We start from the raw sequence: 20927 nt of genomic DNA on the forward strand, positions 1-20927 counted from the left end.
TTAAGCCTCCGTAGGCAAGGACACCACATAGCAGGTAAGTGACTAGTTAGTGACCTGTATCTTCTCAGCACACTTGTTTGTGAATCAAATATATAAAGGCTTTTGAGGATTTTTGTTGATGCAGATTCCTCAACATGCCGTTCTCGTCCCTTGTGCCGCACACTTGTGGCCTTCAAGCACCTGTAACTCTGGAATCTTCGTGTCTCCTTCCCAGGTTCATGTTTTATTCGAACTGATCAGCTTGATGGTGAGACCGACTGGAAGCCGAAGGTGGCGGTGAGCTGCACGCAGAGGCTGCCGGCCCTCGGGGTGAGTACGCGTGGCTTACAACATCGTCTCACCGGTCGCGCTCCTTCCCGGGCAGCTGACTTAAATGCACTGATTTTTTAAAATGCTTCCTTTAGGGGCGCCTAGGTGGCTCAGTGGGTTAAAGCCTCTGCCTTCAGCTCGGGTTGTGATCCCAGGGTCCTAGAATCGAGTCCCGCATTGGGCTCTCTGCTTGGCAGGGGGCCTGCTTCCCCCTCTCTCTCTGCCTGCCTCTCTGCCTACTTGTGATCTTTGTCTGTCAAATGAATAAAAAAAAATCTTAAAAAAAACACACGCTTCTTTTACTGCTAACAAAGGGTCATTGAAAATTACAGCAGAATAATTTCCGTGGTGTCTTGGCACGTGACCTGTTCTCGGTGTGGTTTGCAGCGTTCCTGTTGGCCTGACGCTTTGTCCTCTTTTCTTTTCTCTTGCGTTCCTTTTCCTCCTGGTTTTTACTTTTAAACCTTGCGATTGAGTAATCTTTAAGATTGAGAACTTTTGGCAGGATTAAATGAGTCCACAAACGAGTATATTTTTGCTAACCGACTTAACTCGGTGGTAGGCTGGTTTCCATTGCTTTTGGCAGATTGTGGAACTAGATGAAATTAGCCTCCTTTTGGAGACAGGCACGTCGACTCTGCTGTTCTTGGGACAATAGAGAACCTTCTTCGATTAGGAGGAGGGAGAATCTTACTGTGTCTTGTGACCGAGAGGGAAGGAAGCGGACACTGTCAGGCATCTCGCGTGGTCTTCGCCCAGTGCCCCCTTGTTCCTGGGGAACAGGCAAGAGGGGGCATTAGCGAGAACAGTATTTACCAGGTCCCAGCACTGTCAGCGATCTGTCACAACACCGAGAATCTCCCCCGGCAGCTCACATCTTCTCTTAACAAAGCCGCAGTGGAGGAGGCTCTGGCCTATTTCCAGAGCGCGTTCTGCTGTTCTGTGGGTAGCCTCTGAGTGTTCATCAGGTCAGGTTGGTGGAAAATGTTGTTTAAGTGTTGTATATTTTTAGGTGCTTTCTACCATCTGTTCTCTTGATTAGTGAAGGAAGAGTTGGAAGATACACTCTTTCTCTCCTGGCTTCTGTCAGTCGTCCTGTGTACGTCGAAGCACCGCTCCGGAGTCCGTGCACACTCCGAATTCTCCTGCCCTGTTGATGAGCTGAACTTGGCTCAGTATTTGTGGGGTGTTCTTGGTTGTTCTTGGTTGTGACCTCTACTTTGTCCTAATATAGTGACTCTGGCTTTCTTTTGATTGGTGTTCGCACGGCCTATCTTTTTCTGTGCTTGTATGTTTACTGTGTCTGTTTCTTTATGTATGAAGTGGGTTTCCTGTTACCATAACCCAAGCACATGCTGTTTTTTCACTTACTCTGACGGTTGTTCCATTTTTAGTGAGTACGTTCACCATAATTATTGATAATGGTTGAGGTAAAGGCAGTTCTCTTGCTGTTTATTTTCTACTTATCTCATCTCTTTGTTCCTTTTTTCCATCTTTAGGTATTATTTTAGATTTTTAATTACTATTACTGGTTCTAACCGGTTGTTCTATTTTGTAGTGATTGTTCTGCAGTTTCCAGTATGTGTTACTAACTTACTGTTATCTTTCTCCAAAGGGTAGTATACCATTTTGTATATGATTTAAGAAACTTGCGCAGTTAGACGTCCACGTCCTCCTCCGCTGCCGTGTCGTTGTGTCATACACTTTACTTCTGCACGTTGTAAGCCACACTGTCGAATATATATGTTTTTCTCTTTAAAGTAGTCAAACATGGGGACCGGGGTGGCTCAGTCGGTCAAGCATCTGACTCTTGATTTCAGCTCCGGGCACGGTCTCAGGGTCATGAGAGCGGCCCCGTCGGGCTCTCTGCTCACTGCGGCGTCTGCTTGACATTCTGTCTTCCTCGCCCTTTACCTTCCCCGACTAAAAATAAATAAACACATCTTCCCAAAAAGAGTTGTCAAGCATGTTAAGAAGGTATTAAAAAAATAAAACCCCTCTTTTCTACTTCTATACATTTACACGGTTTCGGAGTCTTCTTTCCTGAATGTGGATCTAACTTTCAGTTAATTTTTCCTTTAAATCAAAGAACTTCTTTCAGTATGTCTAGTAAGAGAAGTCTGCTAGATTAATTGTGAAAGTTTTTCCTTGAAAAATGTCTTAATTTCACCTTCATTTTTGGAAGAGGTTTTTAAGGTTTTTTCTGACAGTTTTCCTTGTCTCCGTTCGCCGTCTCAGAGCGGCCGTTGCTTCGCCTTATACGGTGTGTTGTCTCCTCTTTATCTGTCTCCTTCTCCAGGCGGTTTTAAGATTTGTGTGTGTGTGTGATGACTTCTTCAGGAATTGGTGTATGTGTCTTGATTTGTTTTACTTAAGGTTTGTTGGACTTTTTTTTTTTTTTAAAGATTTTATTTATTTATTTGACAGACAGAGATCACAAGTAGGCAGAGAGACAGGCAGAGAGAGAGGAGGAAGCAGGCTCCCCGCCGAGCAGAGAGCCCGATGCGGGGCTCGATCCCAGGACCCTGGGATCATGACCTGAGCCCAAGGCAGAGGCTTTAACCCACTGAGTCACCCAGGCGCCCCGATTTGTTGGACTTTTCTGATCTGGAGTTTCTTGGTTTTTTCTTCTCCATTTCAGAAACGTCTGGGCTTTATTTTTCATGCCTTTCTGCTGAAGCCCTCCATCTGGGTCATCAGCAGTGTGTGTTACGCCACTCGTCACTCCACTGGTCCTAGAGCTCCCTTGCTCTTTACTTTCTGTGACTTGATTTGGTCCTTTCTGGTGCTCTGTTTTTGAATTCACTGATTTTGTCTTCTGAAGTATCTAGTCTTCTATTAAGATCATTCAGCAAATTTTTTATTCTAAATACTATATTTTTAATATTTGGGAGCTCCGTGTAGTTCCCTCATTTTTATTACTGTTTAGCTACCTTTCTTTCCTTCCTGATGTGTTCATACTTTCATTTAAATCTTTTTTTTAAATTAAATTAAATACTTTTTTCAGTGTTCATTTAGACATTAAGTCTTCCAGCATTTTATACTACTTATTCTTTATCTGTTCATTCCATTGTCTCTGTTATGTCTCTGTTATCTGTTAATTCCATTGTGTCTGTGTCTAGTTTTTGTTTTTGTTTCAAGATTGATTTGAGAGCGAGAGAGTGTGCGCTTGTGGGCGGGTGTGGGTGGGCAGAGGGAGAGGAAGAGTGCAGAGCCCCACATGAGACTCAGTCTTGAGACCCTGAGATCACGACCTAAGCTGAAACCAAGAATCGGATGCTTAACTGACTGTGCCACCTGGCGCCCAGTTTTTAAGTTTTTAATTATTCTTCTGTTACAGGTCACAATTTCCTGCTTCTTTGCATGTATGGTAATTTTTTTATTGAATGCTCAATATTCTAAGTGTTTGTATTTTCTCTTTGTTCAAAACCGTTGATTTTCTTAGTTTAGCAGCTTGGAATAAACTTGATTTGTGCTTAAACTTTATTGGGGAGGGCCTGGAGCCCCTTTATTGTGATGCTGGTGTAATCCTAGTACAAGGGCTTGATCTTTCTGGCACAACCTTAGAAATTCTTGGTTGTTCAAAGGTGCCTGTAACTGGCTGGTTGGGCTTGACCTGTCCCCCATGCTGTGTCATCTCTGAGGTCAGGGTTGGCCTCTCTGGTTGCACTCTGCCTGGCCAGACCTCATGTTTCCTACACAGGTGTGTGGCGAGTGGCTCCTCTGTCTCCCGTCTTGTGACACGGGCCTGACAGTGCCAGCGCCCACGCACCTGCCCTCCGGCCCCTCCTTTCTCCACTCTTCCTGAGATCCACTCGGACCAGCCGTGCTTTCTGTCCGCTTTGCTTTTCTTCTTGGGGCAAAATCAGGCTGTGCTGTCCCCGCGTCACTGAGGACAGCTGGCCTACAGTCTCCTACGTCTGTGAAGAGGATTCGCGTTTATCATGACACGTTCTTGCCTCTTGGCTTCCTGGTGGGGTTTGAGCCGACCCAGGGGTCGGTCCTGCTATTTCACAGTTTTGTGTTTCTCCTTTGTGTCCTGCTTTTCTCGGAAGCACCCTCAGCGGACCGGACCCTCCAGGGCTGAGAGGTATCCGATGAGTTGTCACGGACTGGGGAGGGTTTCTGTTTGCTCTCGTGCACAGATGGGGGCTCCGGCCCGAGTCTTTCTGTCAGAGTCTCCCTGGGCGGGACAGGTGGGAAGGCTGGCGCTAGGCAGCTTTAGTTTGCTGAGTGCGGAAGGGAACGTGAACGAATGTGTCTGAAAGAAGAGCCCAAGCTCACGAACGAGTAAGCGCCCCGAGGTGTCGACAGTCGTGCAGAACTTGGAACGTCCTGTGGTGGAGGCCAGGGCCGGGCACCCTGCAGGGGAGCCGGTGGCTGTGTCCCACAGCTGGCCGCTGTCCTCGACAGGGGCAGGTATGCAGGTGCACACAGTCGTGCACCTGAAAGCTGCACAGCGGTCAGTTACGACTTAGAAGTCAAAATCCCACCGTACCGTCTGGACCGTCGGGTGTCCTCTTTGCTGTGGTCTACAGGAAGTGACATTTTATTATGCTCCATATTATAAGGATCTTTTCTTCATCTTTATTAATGACAGATGTGTATCAACTTCAAAAACCGTTACAAAGGTACAGCATATACTTTACATACGGTAATTTTTGCACGTTACGATCGTGTGAGTCACCGTTTAGGTAAAGGAACTAGTAAATGAAACCATTTTCCGTTCTGATCTGAGCATAAAACTGATAACAGTATATTCTAGAAAAAAAGGAAGTTTAAGTGAATTTCTGGTTCATTAGATTAAATTTGTAGCTTCATATACTTTGGCACATATGTATCGGTTTCGTAGGAAAAAGAGCTCTGAGTTCTGTGTGGATTCAGGCGATTTGGTTTTCATTGACTAGTTTACTCGTCCTCTGTCACTCATGCGGACTGCTCTGTCTCGGAGGCCACTGTTTGGGGACATTCCGTGTCCTTCCCAGTGTGCGTGTCAATAGCCAAGCATCATGACGCCGAGGACTCAGCCTGTAAACCTTCGCGCTGCTCCTCAAGAACCAAGGGCGCCACCAGGAATGCTCTCTCTGATTTCGCTGGAGCCCCTGGTCTGATGATGTGACCAGTTAGAACTGGAACAAGCTACTTGACAGTCACTGTGCCTCAGGCCTGTGGCGGCGGGCTGGGCTTGTCACTGCTGCGCAGGCGGCTAGAAGACGTGCTTTGCGGGCGCCCATAGATATTCGGGAAACGCGCCTCTGGCTTTTGTGATCAGGCGAATTTATTAACAACAATGAGGTCACAATAAATCATGACTTGCTGATTTATTTCAAAAGATCCATATAGCAGTAAACAATACCATTTACATTTAATTAGTTTTATTGAACGAAAGGCAATTTTATTTGTAATGAACCACATGTTATGATTAAGGATGTATTTTAATGACCTTTAAGTAATGCGAACAAATGTTGCCCTTGACCTAATAGCAGAGGCTTTCCTACATTATTGAAAACTTCAGAATGATTTTTAAATTATCGTGAAAAGCTTCGAATGGCAATCTCATTATTGTGCCATTATTCAGTCATTTGATGTCTGATACACTAGACGAAACGCGTTCCTCTGAATGTTCATGTGCATGCAGAGATGAGGGCTGTTGCCAGAGTTGTTCCGTGGGTCGAAAGGTCGTCTGTCACGCGAGAGCTTCATTTCTTTAGAAACACTCCGGTAGGGTAATGTTCGAGCGACGCAGGGTTCTCAGCCCTGCCTTATCCCGGGAGTCGCTTGGCTGCTTATTGATCATGCTTGCGGTTTTCCCTAAGCCCACGTCATTACACAATGGGCTTTTTCTTGTGCAAACCAGCTTGACTTAATTAACTTGAAAATAACTTTTTATTAGTTCACGTCTACTCTCTGAACGGCAGTAGCAGACCCGCGGTGGCTCTATCCAGTACAGCGTCTCTGTTCTCTAGAAAATTGAGAATTCGTCAGTCTGTGTTTTCCAGGCCCTGATGAAGGTGTGTGAATGAGCGTTCCCAAGTCCAACAGACTCGCGAAGAATTTCTAGGGCAGGAATGGGGACGGGGTCTCCTGCCTTGTTGGCGCTCTCTGCTGGCAGGGCCCGCCCTCCCTGTCATGGGCGGAAGTGGCAGGTGCTGTGTGGCCAGTGGTCTGTGCGCCCTGGAGTCGGACTCAGTGGATATGTCTTGAACTCGGTTGTTCAAAGGCATTTCCCATGGAGGACCGTTTTGGTTATGTTCTGAGAGTCATTTTTGGAGGTTCTGTCAGGAGTCTAACCCCTTCCTGTAATTTTGGAAGGACGTCACTCCATGTGTGAAATCCCTCTCCGTTCCTGAGATCTGGAGCGGTTTCTGTTTCCTGAACCCATGCACCACAGATTAGGAGAGAAGTTTTTTCCCCTCCCTCGACAGTCCAGAGTTGGATGGTCTAAGGCTGAGCGGGCAGCTGTGTCATCATTGTTCGGTGACTTTGCCTGCGCCCCGTGACTGCCCCCCTCCCGCCATAGCACTTCTCGTCGCCCTCCGCCCCACACGGCCAGAGCTGGCTGGAAAGGATGCGGAGGGCTGCGTTGTTCGGCGGGGGCCGGATGCCCACCGAAGGCCTGGGAGCCCTGTCTTTAGCAGGAGTCAGGAAGGACCGCAGGAGGTGTCTCTGTCGCACCTTCTCTTCCGTTAGTTTTCCGGTGACTTTCTTTGATTTCGTCCGGTACTTCCTCCTGGGTGGTGCGCACGCAGACTTCGCAGTCAGCTCTCCTGGAGGATTTGCTGCCCGCAGAGCACAAGGCTCCCTCTGGGCTTGGAACAGCCGCCACACTCGTGAGCCTAAGCCACTTGAAGACTTGTGGGCTCCCCACTCAGCTACAGTAAAGTAGGAAATAAATGCAGTGTAAACAGCAGAATAGTTGTTTTCTAGAAATGAAGGAAGCTTTATCGTTTTTAGATCGTGGCTTGTTTTCTGGGAAGGACTAAGTGATCGAGCATGACCTACAGCCTGCCGTTCGAGGCTCCCACGAGCAGAGGCGATCAGACAAGGCTGGGTGAATCGGGGTGTCCAGGAGGAGGAGAGAGGGAACACAAATCTCGAATATATTTTGAGAAATCTGAGGGGATATTACAGTCCAAACAGAAGTATGAGGAAAGATCCCGTGGACAGGCGAGCTCGTAGAAGACACAGTTGCCGAAATAACAACACGCAACAGGTCTGGAAGACGGACAGACTGTTTGCTTCATCTGTTGGCTTTTTAGCCAGACCTCTCTGCATTTCTTTTGTAGTTGCCAGAGATCCTAATACGTGTTTAACTGAAAGTGTGTTGTGAAAAGTTAGAATTGTGTCACTTGACACGGAACGTAAGAACCTGGTTGTCAGATGGGTCTGTTTACCGCGCCTGGCCTTTCTGCGGACGGCGCACTGTGCGCTTTTTGTCTCCACCTTTCTGTGCGTCCACAGGCGTCTTACGTGCACTGCATATGACCTGTTCCTATGTTTTATCTGTATTTTAAGGTAAAATTGGATGGAAAAACAGCATTTTTGTTTTTCTTTTGCTATGTATTATTTTCCTTCCTCACCATTCCCTTCTAAAGACTGAATTTGTACTGGATAATATTTCCCTTTGGCCTCAAGAGTTTATGTTACCATTTCTTGTAGTGTATGTCTGCTAATAGTAAATTCTTGTTCTTCTTTATCTCAAAATATCTTTATTTCTCCTGTTTTTGTGAAGGGTATTTTTGCTGAATATTGAATTCTTGGAAGACAGACCCCCCCCGCCCATAGCACTCTAAATATTTTGTTCCACTTCTCCTGCTTCCATTATTTCTAATGAGAAATCAGTGTTATTTTGATTGTTGTTCCCTGTGTGTAATATTTATTTTTTCTGGTATGTTTGAAATTTTTCTTTGGTTTTTTAGCAATGGGACTTTCTTTCTTTTAAATTTTATTCATCTATCTAGAGGTTTTCAGGGCTTCTTGCATCTGCCTGGGCCGTCAGCACATTTTGCATATTTTTAGTCATTTTTTTTTCCAAATAGTTTTCCTTCCCCATTCTTTCTCCGCTCCTTCCAGGAACCCAGTTGTGAGCATGTTAGATCTCTTGATACCCTGTCAGTTGGCATGCAGCTGTAGCCTTTCTCTTTGTGCCTTCAGACTCGTTATCTCTTGGTCTTTCTTCAGTTCACTGACTCTGTTCTGTCATCTCCAATCTGCTGTTAAGTTTAAATAAATAAATAAGCTAAATAAAAATAAATTTATTTCAAATACTGTATTTTTTAATTCTATAATTTATTTTTCTGTGCTGTGGTTTCCCATTGTATATTCTTTAGGAGAATTTTTCATTTAATTCTTTGAGATATTAAAACTGCTTTGGAATTCTCGTCTCTTAATTCTGATATCTGGTCATCTCAGAATTAGTCTTTCCTGATTAAATTCTTTCCTGAATCTCAACCTTGTGTTCTTATGTCTTTGTGTGTCTAGAGGTTGGGATGGTGTCCTCAACATTTCTAATGCTAAATTGTAGACACTCTGGATTGGCTTATGTTCTTCTGAAGAGTACTGTTTTATGTTTGGTTTTGTTCTACTTGGTAGTTCACTGGGCTGAAGTTGAACTCCAACCTCTGTCTTCCGTGCAGTTGGGGTCTTTGTTCACTTCCATCAGCTGGGGTGCTGGAAACCCGCCCTGCACGTGGGTCGTGTGGGGTCGGGGTGAGAGGGTGCCAGAGTCCAGGCTCCTCTGAGGCACTCTCCCACCTCAGGTCTCCACCTCCCCTGCTGCTCTTTAGCTGCTGTGGTTACTCCCGTCTTGGGCCTCTGGGTCTTCAGGCCTTCAAGTCTGTGATTTTCTAACGGTGGTAGCCGTGCTAAAACATTCGTTCTGAGGCAAAACCCAAATGAAACAAATAACAAAAGATGAAAATGAGAACTATAAAAATGGTAAACTCTCTGTTTTGGGGGACCTTTAAGACCACCTCCAGTTTTAATGATTCCTTAGGAGGACTCCCCCAACCAGGACTTAGCACATAGTTCTCCTCATGACCATGGTTTATTCCAGCGATGGGACGCGGAACACAGATAGCCCAGTCAAGGCACTGGGGTGATTCTGGAAAAAGCGGGGGCACGGCTCCCGAGCCCGTCCCGGTGGACTCCCACAGGACACACTGCATACCCGCGGCAGCCGTTACGAGAACACAAGTGAGATGGTTCCTACTGTGGAAGGGCAGGAGAGGCCATGGGGCATTCCTCTGTTGGGTGCACGCGAAGGTGCCAGACTCCCGGAAGGAAGCAGGAGTTCGGTATAAACCACGCGGCTTGAGTAAATCGGTCAGGCACAGGCGGTCTTTCTTATCTGGGAATGGTGGGAATGCTCCTGCCATCCACATCTCTAGACCCCAGCCAAGGGCCAGCCTTGCTTGTGAGCAGGCCTTTCTCAAGTCCGTGCTCCTGTTTCTGCACAGCCCACTGCCTTGGCCCAAGTGTCTTTACAGGAGACGTGCTAGCAGCTTTGTTGTTCTGGGACCTCACTTGAGCCGGTGAGTCCAGTCTGCATGCCTGCTGCCAGGCGTGCCCTATAGAGGCCCTGGCCGTGAAGACAGTACTATCAACTGTTCACCAAAAGTCCAAGTTTCAAATCCAAGCTGCCAGATGTGCTCTAGGCCCAGAAGCCCTTTTGAGTCTCAAATGCCAGTCACTGGCAGCAGGAGGGTTTTCTGCTAGACGGGAGAGCCTGCCAGCAGTTGTGAGCAGCAGAGGTGACCTCCTTCCTCGGCTCCGCCCCAGTGTTGTGCCCCAGGAGTCCTCACGTTGTCAGCCCAGACTTTCAGCTCAAAGAGTTTTATCCAAGAAGCACAAAGCATTTAGGATACCTGGGTGGCTCAGTCAGTTGAGTGTCTGACTCTTGGTTTCGGCTCATGTCAAGGGATCGAGGGATTGCAGGGTCATGAGATCGAGCCTCACACTGGGCTTCACGCTTGACGGGGTGAGGGGGTCTGCTTGGGATTCTCTCTCCTCCCCCCACCCCCCCCCGCTCGTTCTCTCTCGCCCTCTTTGTCTCTCTCTCAAATAAATCTTCCTTAAAGAAGCACAGAGCATTTTTTTACAGGAGATTATTTTTTTCTTTAGAGAAAGATAGTGTGTGTGTGTGGACTGGGGGAGAGAGGAGCCAAGGGAGAAGGAAGGAGAATGTCACGGAGCCGAGTGCAGGGCTTGATCCCATGACCCCAAGAGCACGACCGGAGCTGAAGTCAGGAGCCAGACCCTTATGAGACCAAGTCAGCCAGGCTCCCGTCTGGGAAAACGTTGTTATACAAATTAATGCCGAAGACCATCATCTTTAGGAATTGTCAGGAGGAGATCTGAATCTTCGGCCCATTTTAAAACAGCTTCATGGGGCCACCTCCGCTTTGTCCATCGTTTCTCTGGGGAGTGGCCCGGGAGAGATGATTTACTTTCTGGGAATCGCACTGCCTCACTGTAGCACACACGGGGCAGGCGAGGGGCACGGGTTCAGGGACGTGGTCCGCTGTCGCAGACCGCAGTGGATCGGGACTGCCGGCTCAGGTTAATGGCAGCCAGGCACTCCCGAGACAGATGGGGCTGTGGTGGGGTCACCAGGAAGGTGCGTGCTCCTCCCTCTTGGAGTGTTGAACAGGGGTCTCGTGTCGGTACCCAGAGCAGTTCAATTTCCTAGCGCCCGGCAGAGTATGGGCCCTTGATTGTGGGCGGCTGGGGTAACCCAGGGGACCCAGCCAGCAGCCAGTTGTTTTAATGCTTAATGTCGCCCCAGGGGGTCTGAATTCTTGCCCCTGTTGCCAGTCCCGGCTCTGTTTGTGAACCTGTTCCTGCATCAGCTTGGCGCTGATCGTGCCATGATTGCAACAGCCCTGGCCGGCCACGTCGGGCCCAGCTTAGAGTGCAGTGCACGCACCGGGGGCCCGTGAGACTGGAGTTCCAGGTGCTGTGGCTTCCGGGCCATGCAATAAGCACCATGCTCCACGGAGGGCCTGTCTGTCATGACGCGCTAGGAAGCCCACTCTGTTCCGACAGCAGCTTGGCCTGCCGTCCACGGCTGTTACCTTGCTGTCCGGTGAGCTTGCAGCTGGCAAGTTCTTGTCTGAGCGGCTAGGTTTCTCCCATCTCCGCTAGTTTTTCTCAGTAGTCACAGGATTGTCGCGTCCAACCTGCATTTGTGTGACAGAATGTTCCTTGTCTTGGAGAAGTCTCCTTCCCTTTCCAGCAGAGCGTCTGCAGTGGTTCTCAGGCGTACTTCGGATGCCCGTTACTGCACAGATTACTGGGGAAGTGCAAGGGCAGTCCTCATCTTCGGTCAGCGAGACTGGAAATGCGGGCCGCGCGGAGGCCAGGGCCCTGCGGCGTCCGGCTCCTGGGGGTGGGTTGGCCGTGGCCCTGGCGAGGAGCACGGGGCACAGCCGGCTGGAGCTCTTCATCTCCTTGTTGGTGTGGGTCGGGTTTAAATTTCAGGCCTGTTAGTAAGGACCGATTTCTTAAACTTCGGTACAACGCTCTACTTGCCCAGCTTTCTGATAGCCAATTAAGCATATATTTTTTCAAACACGACTGCAATATCTAGAAGTGAAGACCTCTGATAGTTTACTCTGCAAGGCTTCAGTATGCGTAATCTCCATTGGTGGATGTGACTCACCCACTTAGAGCATCATTCACGTCCACATGGATCAGTTTGGAACATACTCAGACGCGTCAGATTTAGTCGGTCGCTCTGCAGCCGCCTCCCTGTGTGAACTCAGTCGGGCTTTCTGCCTGTGTGCTTCGGAGTCTCCTAATGTTGGTTACACGCTGGTCACGTTAGGACGTGTGGGATCGCCACTCAGAGGAAATGGGAAGTAACTCACCCATGGGCTGCCTGGTGGGCAGCGTAGTCAGAATCCCGTGTGGGTGTTGGTGTTGTTAAAGGCCACACAGATGAGGAACTTTTGAGTATTATAAATTCTTTGTGATCTCCTGGTAAAAATAATCATGCACCATTAAAGAATTTAAATTTGTTACCAACACATTTTCATTTATTATAACATTATTTTGATAAAATTACATAGAGTTATAAAGAAGATACGGTCCATATATATATACAATGGAATATTACGCCTCCGTCAGAAAGGACGAATACCCAGCTTTTGTGTCAGCACGGACGGGACTGGGGCAGATGATGCTGAGTGAAATAAGTCAAGCAGAGAGACTCCATTATCATATGGTTTCACTGACTTGTGGAGCACAAGGAATAACACGGAGGACACGGGGAGATGGAGAGGAGAAGGGAGTTGGGGGAAATCGGAGGGGGAGACGAACCATGAGCGACTGCGGACTCTGAGAAACAGACTCAGGGTTTGGGAGGGGAGAGGCTGGGGGATGTGTGAGCCTGGCGGTGTGCACTAAGGAGGGCACGTGTTGCGCGGAGCACTGCGTGTGGTGCGTAAACAGTGAGTTCTAGAACACTGAGAAAGTAAAATTACAATGTTAAAAATACTTAAAATTTCTAAATCAGCAGATGTACTTTTATAAATTACCTTAAAATAAGGTGTTTAAATGTCATCTCTGGGGACTTACTGTTGAAGCGTTTATCTGTTGCCTGTGAGTGGGGTGACCTAAACCACTTTATTTCTACTTCAAAGCTAGTTCTGGGAAAATTGCTGTGAAGTGTGAGTGGTTAAAGCCTTCCCATACAATTTTGTAAACTAGATCGTGGGGATGTGGTTCAGGCACGTGGGAGAAATGCAGTATGTTCGTGGCTTTAAGGAAGTTGATGATTTATAGCATATACAGCCACCTTTAGAAGAAAAAACACGCAAATAAATTTTAGGAATTTGCTGAATTGTTTTGTAGAACTTAAGTGGAATTGTGAGGATTACTTAAATCCCACTGAATTCTTGGGTATCTGTGTAACTTCCACATGCTCCTGTCATACACGGTATGACCAAACTCCATGAGGTGTACCTTTAAACTCGGACTCTGGGGCAGCCCCAGGCAGTGTGGCGTTTTGGAGCATCTCCCAAGAGCTGGGCACACACCTGGCATTCCGCAGCAGTCTGTTGGAACAGGAGAAATTGCCACACCTCTGTTGAGTTACCTTCCATCCTAACATAGTGTTGGCGCACAAGATCCAGGGTAACCAACCGTCACTTTTGGTAAATAACATATGAAAGATATTAGCTGGTGACTGAAAAATTTCCAAGTAGTTTTGTCTAATGACCATGTAATTAATTCTGATGTTCTCTATTCCAGGACCTTTTTTCAATCAGTGCTTATGTTTATGCTCAGAAGCCACAACTGGATATTCATAGTTTTGAAGGCACATTTACCAGGGTAAGTTAAATCTTTTGTTAAATACAGATATATCCATTGTGTGCATGCGTTAGAAACAGTAAGCCTTAAATTTGAATAAATGAGAGCAGAAGCTTTGAACTGAAAAGGGAAAGCCGAGAGAATGTTCCCCCCTCGGTCCCTGTGGGGCACACCCGGTAGCGTGTTTTCGTTCAGTGTCCTTCCTCCGGAAACGGTCCTTCTCCCTGAAAGTCTTAGCAAGGGGAAGCACCCTCGCTCGTCCGGCGTGAGTCGGGATGGTAGTGAGCGCACTGTCACGGCCGTGTCGTCACCTGTTCTGTGCTGACCGGGTGGCTGTGCGTCTGCTCACGTACACGTGTGTGCTTTGTGCCATTCTTGGCACAGTCGTCGTGTTTCACTACAGCTTGACATCCCTTCTCCCCAGTGACTCCCCGGTCAGTAACCTGACTGTAACAGCGGAGAGTGATCTTACAAATGCTTTATGATACTTGAAGGGTTTTAATATGCGACTGTCACTTACTTTTCGTTCCTGCAGATTTCTGTCGGGTTGTCTGCTTCATTTCCCTCTTGCTCACGGACCGGGATTAGCGAGCACTTGTCATCGTTTGAGAACGCGCTTGCTAGTGCCAGACCGTGAGCTCATTATGGGGCAGTGAAATGAGGTGCCTGTAGAGGAGGTGGTCGTCAGTCACCGCTTTGTGGCTTGACTTTACGGGTGCTTCAGTTATAGTACGTTCAAGGTGCTCACGGAATCGGTTTCCATGAGGGAGACGAGGCAGTGTATAGTGAGTTCTGGAGAAAACCCAAGGTCTGTGTGTTTGTATAAAAATTTTTATGAAAAAGAGCATCTTCTAATTAAAGACAATTTAGTATATTTGAGAAAAAGCCTTACCCAAGGGCTTCCTTAGTAAGAATAGTTAGGGGTCATTAACTAAGGGGGCGCCTGGTGGCTCAGTCAGTGAAGCGTCCAGCTTCTGCTCCAGTCATGATCCCGGCGTCCCGGGATCGAGCCCCGCATCGGGCTCCCTGCTCAGCGGGGAGCCTGCTTCTCCCTCTCTCTGCCTGCTCTGCCTGCTTGTGCTCTCTCTGTTTCTCTGTCAAATAAATGGATAAAGTCTTAAAAAAAAAAAAAAGTTGCTAACTTAGCCACTATTAATGTTTTAGAGTAGTACTTTCTTCCGTTCTGTTTCGCGGATTTCTCTTGCTTATCACCTGCTAGGAGTTGGAGACGTGTGCACGTGCGTGTGTGTGTGGCGTCCCACTGAGTCAGTGCGAGGGAGCAGGAGTGTGGCTGAACACAGCCAGGCTGCAAAGCCCAGTCCACACAGTGCGAGACTTGTGTGCATGGCCGAGCGCGTGCGACTGCGTGTGAGTGAGCGTGCAGGTGCGGGGGAAGGGTAGCCCGGCTCCATCCTGGAGGTCTTGTCGGAAGAAGAAGCCATTTCAGGGTTTCCAGCTTAGAAGAGAGACTGCGATATTGGTTTATGTACAAGAGTCCTCTCGACCTCTGGTTTGCTTGGCGTGAAGGCAGTCACGTGCATTTGCCCACGGCCTCCCCAGACCATGCAGGCCGGGTGCGGGGGTAGCTCAGCTGCGCAGAGCTCGTGCACACAGCTCATGTGGGAGAGAGGGAAGTTGCTCGGTGTCCGTAAGGGAGATCTAGCAGCGCCGCAGCACAGTCGGCTCCAGAGCCACGAGAGGGCCCAGGAGTTCGTCTCAGGGTTTGGACCCGTCAAGGCTCTGGAGTTGGCAGCAGTTCCGTTCGCCTCATGTGAGTCACTGCGCATTCTCGATGGGTGCGGGCCCGCCCGCCTCGCGCGGCCTCTATTTGCTGTTCCTAGCAGGATTTTATTTCACTCCTTTTAGATATGTTCATAGTGAGCTCTGGATTACTTACGGAGAAAAAGCTTTATTTTTGTGTACGTCTTTCAAACCAGAAGGAAAGGAAAAACCATGCTAAGTAACTGGTCTGTAACTGGAAATGGGATTCATCAGGTCAGCTACGGGGTGTCAAGTGAGCATCTGAAGGAGCCAGACGCCTGGGGGTGTCCGGGGTGAAGCTGCTGCCTTCAGCTCAGGTCGTGATCTCAGGGTCCTGGGATCAAGCCCCGCATCGGGCTCTCTGCTCGGCGGGAAGCCTGCTTCCCTCTCTCTCTGCCTGCTTCTCTTCCTGCTTGTGATCTCTGTCTGTCAAGTAAATAAATAAATAAAATCTTAAAAAAAAAAAAAAACAAAAAGAAGTGACACCTGCGTATATTCCTCTTCTAGAGTATGAGCTACGAGAGAGAGAAAACACGTTGTATATCAGCCCAAGTAATTAATCAGAATCAGAGTAGATGAATTCGGACGTCCTGTGCCGGTACACGTATTATGTACTTTGTGGCCTGGGCAGAGTCTAATTACGCACATTGTGGATGACGTCTGCTTCTGCTTACCTCGTAATGTCAGGGTCACCTCGGCTGTTCACTGTATGACGTTCTGACTAAGACCAATGATTCATATTATTATTATTATTATTGATAGAATTGATTTGCTTATTATTCAGGACCCAGCAATTCTCCCTGAAGTTTAAAACTATCCACTTTTGAACTATTAGCCATGTTCCTAGGCCTTTAACATGGCCTTCCCATTTAATGTTCTTCATATGCGCTTTTTCCTGTCATTTCTTCTGCAAACCGTAGCTCATTCATCATTGTTCAGGTCTTCTCCGAGCCAAATACCCCCTTTCTAAAAAGCCTAGCTCTCTTGTTTGTTAGGAGGGGTGCACTGTTGAGAAAATAGCTTCAAATGGTTTTGCTTTCTCCCTCCCCAAAGCAGATTTCATCTGTGCAGACTGTGTAACATGAAGGAGAAGGAAACCCAGAGACAAAGTTACTCAGAGATAATTTCTTTCCCGTCTTCCCAATCTTTATTCTGTACTCTGAGAGACTGGTAAAGAGCTATCTTTTACAATAATTTTCTTGATATTAGAAAAAGTGTAATGTTTAAAGTCCATCATTGTTATTACAGAATTGAAAAGAAGTTGCATACTGTGCTCCTTCAATACATAATTGTGCTAGAAATAGACAAAATGGGTTGACAGGATTAAATAGTGGTAGAAAAGTAATGGGAGAACCAACTTAAATTTCTGAAACGAAATTGTATTGAACCTTTTATTTGCAGTTTAGAAAGCCTTATAATATGTGTGTATTTATGTATTTTAAAAGATTTTATTTATTTATTTTAGAGAATGAGAGAGCGCGAGTGCCCAGGTGGGGCTGTGGGGGGAAAGCAAAAGGGGACTCCGCTGAATGCAGAGCGAGACGCGGGGCTCATGGCCCTGAGATCATGACCTGAGCCGAAATGAAGAGTCACATGCCTAATGGACTGCGCCACCCAGCTGCCCCACGTATATTTTTTAATGCCATATTTTTTGGAGTTTGACACAGTGGGGAAACGTTATACTAAAGGATATGCATTACTCGTGTTGAAATGTCTGTATGTAGGGACCCCTCGGAAGTTTCAGACTCAGAACATCATACTCATTTGCACTTTTATGGTCACTTGATGGGCAACTGTGAGCAGGCTGGCCTAAAGGGGTGCTCCAGAGGCTTCAAGTGCGGCCGACCTCTGGCTTCCTGCGGAGTGCAAAGAGAAGGGGCGTCCACGTGTTTCTACTCTGATTTACTCAGTTCCTCGGCAGTTCTGGGTGCCTGCTCTGTGCTCGGCGCTCTGAAGGTCTGGGCCAGCCCCGTAGTCACAGAGCTCACAGTCTGGGGCCGGGAGAGGAGCACAGACATTGCCACGATACATGAGAATAAGTCAGAGTTCATGTTAGAGAATCTTTGTATTTGTTTCGTACTTGAAATGATAATGATAAGCGTGTGAGTCAGCAACTGGCAGGTTTTTATCCAAATTATGCACTCCGTTTGCTGGGTTGTGGCTGTAACGCTTAGATTCACAGACACCTGGAAGATAAGCCGTGTGGACTGTGTCTGGAAAGTAGGAGTGAGTCTGCACAGCTTGTCCTCTGTGCAGCGGTGGTGGTCAGAGTTGGATTCTAAGACTGTCGCTCCGGAGGTCAGAAGTTGGACTTTTCCATTCAGGTATAAACAAGCACTAAACAGTTGATGCATAGAGGCCACATATTTCTCTCTTGAAGGTTGATGCTTTGTTCTATAAAATCCTAAAAGTCAAAGGGAAAACTCCGTTTTCTTGGATTATTTATTCCTCAGGCAATTGTTACCTCTTTGCTTTTCTTTATAAAGAAAGGGACCAAATGACAGCTCCCTGGCCTGGCATTTTCCCGTGGACGAATCCGGGAGCGGTTCTGGAGCGCCCGGGGCGTGGTGCTGGAACTACCTTCTGTGCACTGAAGGGTGACGGTGGCATGTTAGCCGCTGTGCAGGCCCTTGATCTGACGCTGGGTGCTTGAAAATTTGCCAGGGTGTGACCGCCGCTGCAGTGAGGCTGTGTAAAATAACGTGGCTAGTGATGGTCTTACCTTCTGATGGAAGCCCTGATGCTGATGGACGCCCTAAACACATTTTTATGGGGATAGTGTGAGCCTTTTTTTTAATTAACTATATAAATATTTTTCCTTCGTATTTTGTATATGGATGCCGTTGTGTAATTATCAGTAGGTGCTTCCAGCTCCGTGCAGCACGGGGTATAACCTACTTTACTTGACAAGCTGTAATGCACGCCGTCAGCCGGGAGGGCCCGCGGGCTGAACAAGAAAGTGCGAGCGTGTGTCCGGCAGCAGAGCTTCGGCTGTACGCATGGGCGCCGTCCGTCCACGGAGCCCTCTCGTCGAGGGCCATCTGTGGAGCTCCTGGACTAGAAGACCCAGCTGAAGAGGCCCACGCGGAAGACCTTTTCTTTTCCGCTCTCTGAAACCATTGCACTTCTGCCCGCCCGGGTGTGTGCTGGTGGCGCGCTGCGTGTCACCGTGTGTGTCCCTCTTGGGCTCTGGCACTAGGCCAGGGATGACTGCAGTGAGAGGCGGTCTCAGCTCTCCTGGCGCCAGTTCCTACGGCGGGCTGTGGGCTCTGCTCGGTGTCGAGTACATGTTGGGAAGAGTACGGTGAGCCCTCCTCTTCCCACGGGGTCTACCTGAAGCAAGTTACCTTAAGTACCTCTCTCTGTTCTTCAAAGGAGTTGACTGCTGAGAAACAGCGCCCACCTGAGTTTTGAACACTGACTGGCATCGCCGTCTCCAGGTGGACGAAGCCGGACTCATCCGTTGAGTGACAGCTTCCTTTCCAGGGCGCGCTGACGGCCTCGTGCACGGCTGGGTGTGGCCCGAGCAGGTCCCCGCTGGCCGTCCAGTGCTTGGACTCCCGAGGCTGAGCAGCGGCTGCTCCTGCTGTCCCTTGCCCACAGGGCAGCTGTGTGCCAAGCCCTTTCTTTGATCCGGGTGAATGACAGCGTTTCACATGATCAGTGTTTGCAATACTAGTGGAAATATTTTGGAAACTCGTCAGGATCGGTTTAGATGTTGTGCCTCACAGCTAAATCAGAGAACCAAGTATCTAGCAAGTGTTTTCCAAGTAATTAGCAAAAATGGCCAGAATTTATATCATTTCAGAATGGTTTGATGAAGGCGCCTGGGTGGCTCAGTTGGTTAAGCAACTGCCTTCGGCTCAGGTCATGATCCCGGAGTCCCGCATCGGGCTCCCAGCTCCACGGGGAGTCTGCTTCTCCCTCTGACCTTCTCCTCGCTCACGCTCTCTCTCACTGTCCTCTCAAAGAAAATAAAATCTTTAAAAAAATTTTGGGGTTTCTTTCTTCCTTCCCAAGATACTTTTATTTCTCTTTGATCTTAAAATACAACTTTTCCGTGGAGAGGTCATCATAGGAGAGAGACGCATGCCACTCGGGACAGCAGAGTGTTCGGTGCGTGACAGACCCGCGGCCAGTGAGCCACCACACCCGAAATCTGTCCTGCTCCAGGGGCGGGGCTCTGGGCTCGTGGAGTTCATATTCTAGAAACACTCCGTAACCAAAATGGCAAGAATGCTGTGTAGACCATGACTTCACATGCAGGCAGAAGGCTCCCAGATTTGATGTACAAGCTGTAAGAGGAAGCCAGAGTGTGTGGTTCCTGCTGCTGTGATCGTGATGTGTGGTCGCGCCTGAGATCTGCACACAGTAGTCCGTAACCTGCCGCTTCTCTGTGAGCTTGCTTTTGATGAAAAATATCTAGTGTAATAATAATTTTAAAGAAAAATTAAATACAAATGTAGATATGTATTAATTTTAAATGTTCACAGATACGCTCTTTTCTCCTGTGAATATATGTACATTTGAAATGCAAAACCCTTGTCGTTAGCAAAAGGTGAGGAGAGGATATTCTGTGATAGAGGTTGACGGATCAACTTATAATTTACTGTGATCATATTCCACACTTTTCTGGGGGTGCTGTGCTGTTAATAAGTTACATACTGAAAGATATATTTTTAGTTTGCTACCTGAAAAAATTAGAACATAGAGTGGTTTGATGCACATTTAAAATCATTTATTTATATCAAAGTTAAATGTCTTAAAAATGAATTGATTAAAGGCATTCATTCCACTTATAATTTCATTTTTAAAGTATTCCCATATGCTTTATAATTTTTTTCATTTTGTTATGGTAAAATACATGTAACATTAAATTTACCATCTTAAACATGTTTTAAATGTGTAGTGCAGTGGCAGTAAATACAATACATTATGTTGTGCGGGGACCCCTCCCACACCTCCATACTGTTTTCATCTCAGAACACTGAAGCTCGGCCCCGTACCTGCTCCGTGTGGCCCTCGGCAAGCACCATCGGCCTTCCCGTCTCGGCGGTCGTTTCGGCGGAGTACCTCACGTGACTAGAATCCCGCCGTGTTTGTCCGATGGGGGCCGGTCGTTTTCCTCGGCACCGTGTCCTCGGGGGCCGTCTGTGCGGCCGCACCTGTCGTGGGTCACTAAGACTCCATCAGATGCGTAGGCCACCGCTGCCCTCCTGTCATCCGTCCGTGGACACTGGGTCACCTCCATGCGGTGGCTGTCGGGAATCATTCTGCTGCGAACACGGATGTGCAGATATCTGTTCGAGACCCCTTTCCGTTTTGGGGGTCTGTACCCAGAAGTGGAATTTATGGATCAAATTGTAATTCCGTTTTCAATGTCCTGAGGACCCGCCCTACCGTCTTCCACAGCGGCTGCACCGTTTTTCATTCCCACCGGCCACGCGCAAGGGCCCCATTTCTCCGCATGCTCCGTGTCCCGTGTTCCTGACCGTTGCCGCCGTCCTGAGTGCGGTGGGTCCTCGTGGTTCTGGCTGGCAGCT

The 20927-nt window shown here is 47.9% G+C and overlaps 1 protein-coding gene across 11 annotated transcripts in view; it reads left to right on the forward strand.

The window, feature by feature from the left end:
- ATP9B (ATPase phospholipid transporting 9B (putative)) overlaps positions 1–20927 on the forward strand; it is a 223525-nt gene that overhangs the window by 80945 nt on the left and 121653 nt on the right. For all 11 annotated transcript variants that reach the window (XR_006608195.1, XR_006608194.1, XM_045085258.1 and 8 more), the window contains 2 exons: positions 215–309; positions 13564–13644. Coding sequence is in view for 9 of the 11 variants with exons in the window: in XM_045085258.1 (XP_044941193.1) it covers positions 215–309; positions 13564–13644 (176 nt within the window). In the remaining 2 variants the exon portion in view is untranslated. The remainder of the gene's footprint in view (positions 1–214; positions 310–13563; positions 13645–20927) is intronic.

This window comes from Mustela putorius, unplaced genomic scaffold (genome assembly GCF_011764305.1).
Source record: "Mustela putorius furo isolate JIRA1106 unplaced genomic scaffold, ASM1176430v1.1 tig00000835_pilon_pilon_pilon, whole genome shotgun sequence".
NCBI classification, from domain to species: Eukaryota; Metazoa; Chordata; class Mammalia; order Carnivora; family Mustelidae; genus Mustela; species Mustela putorius.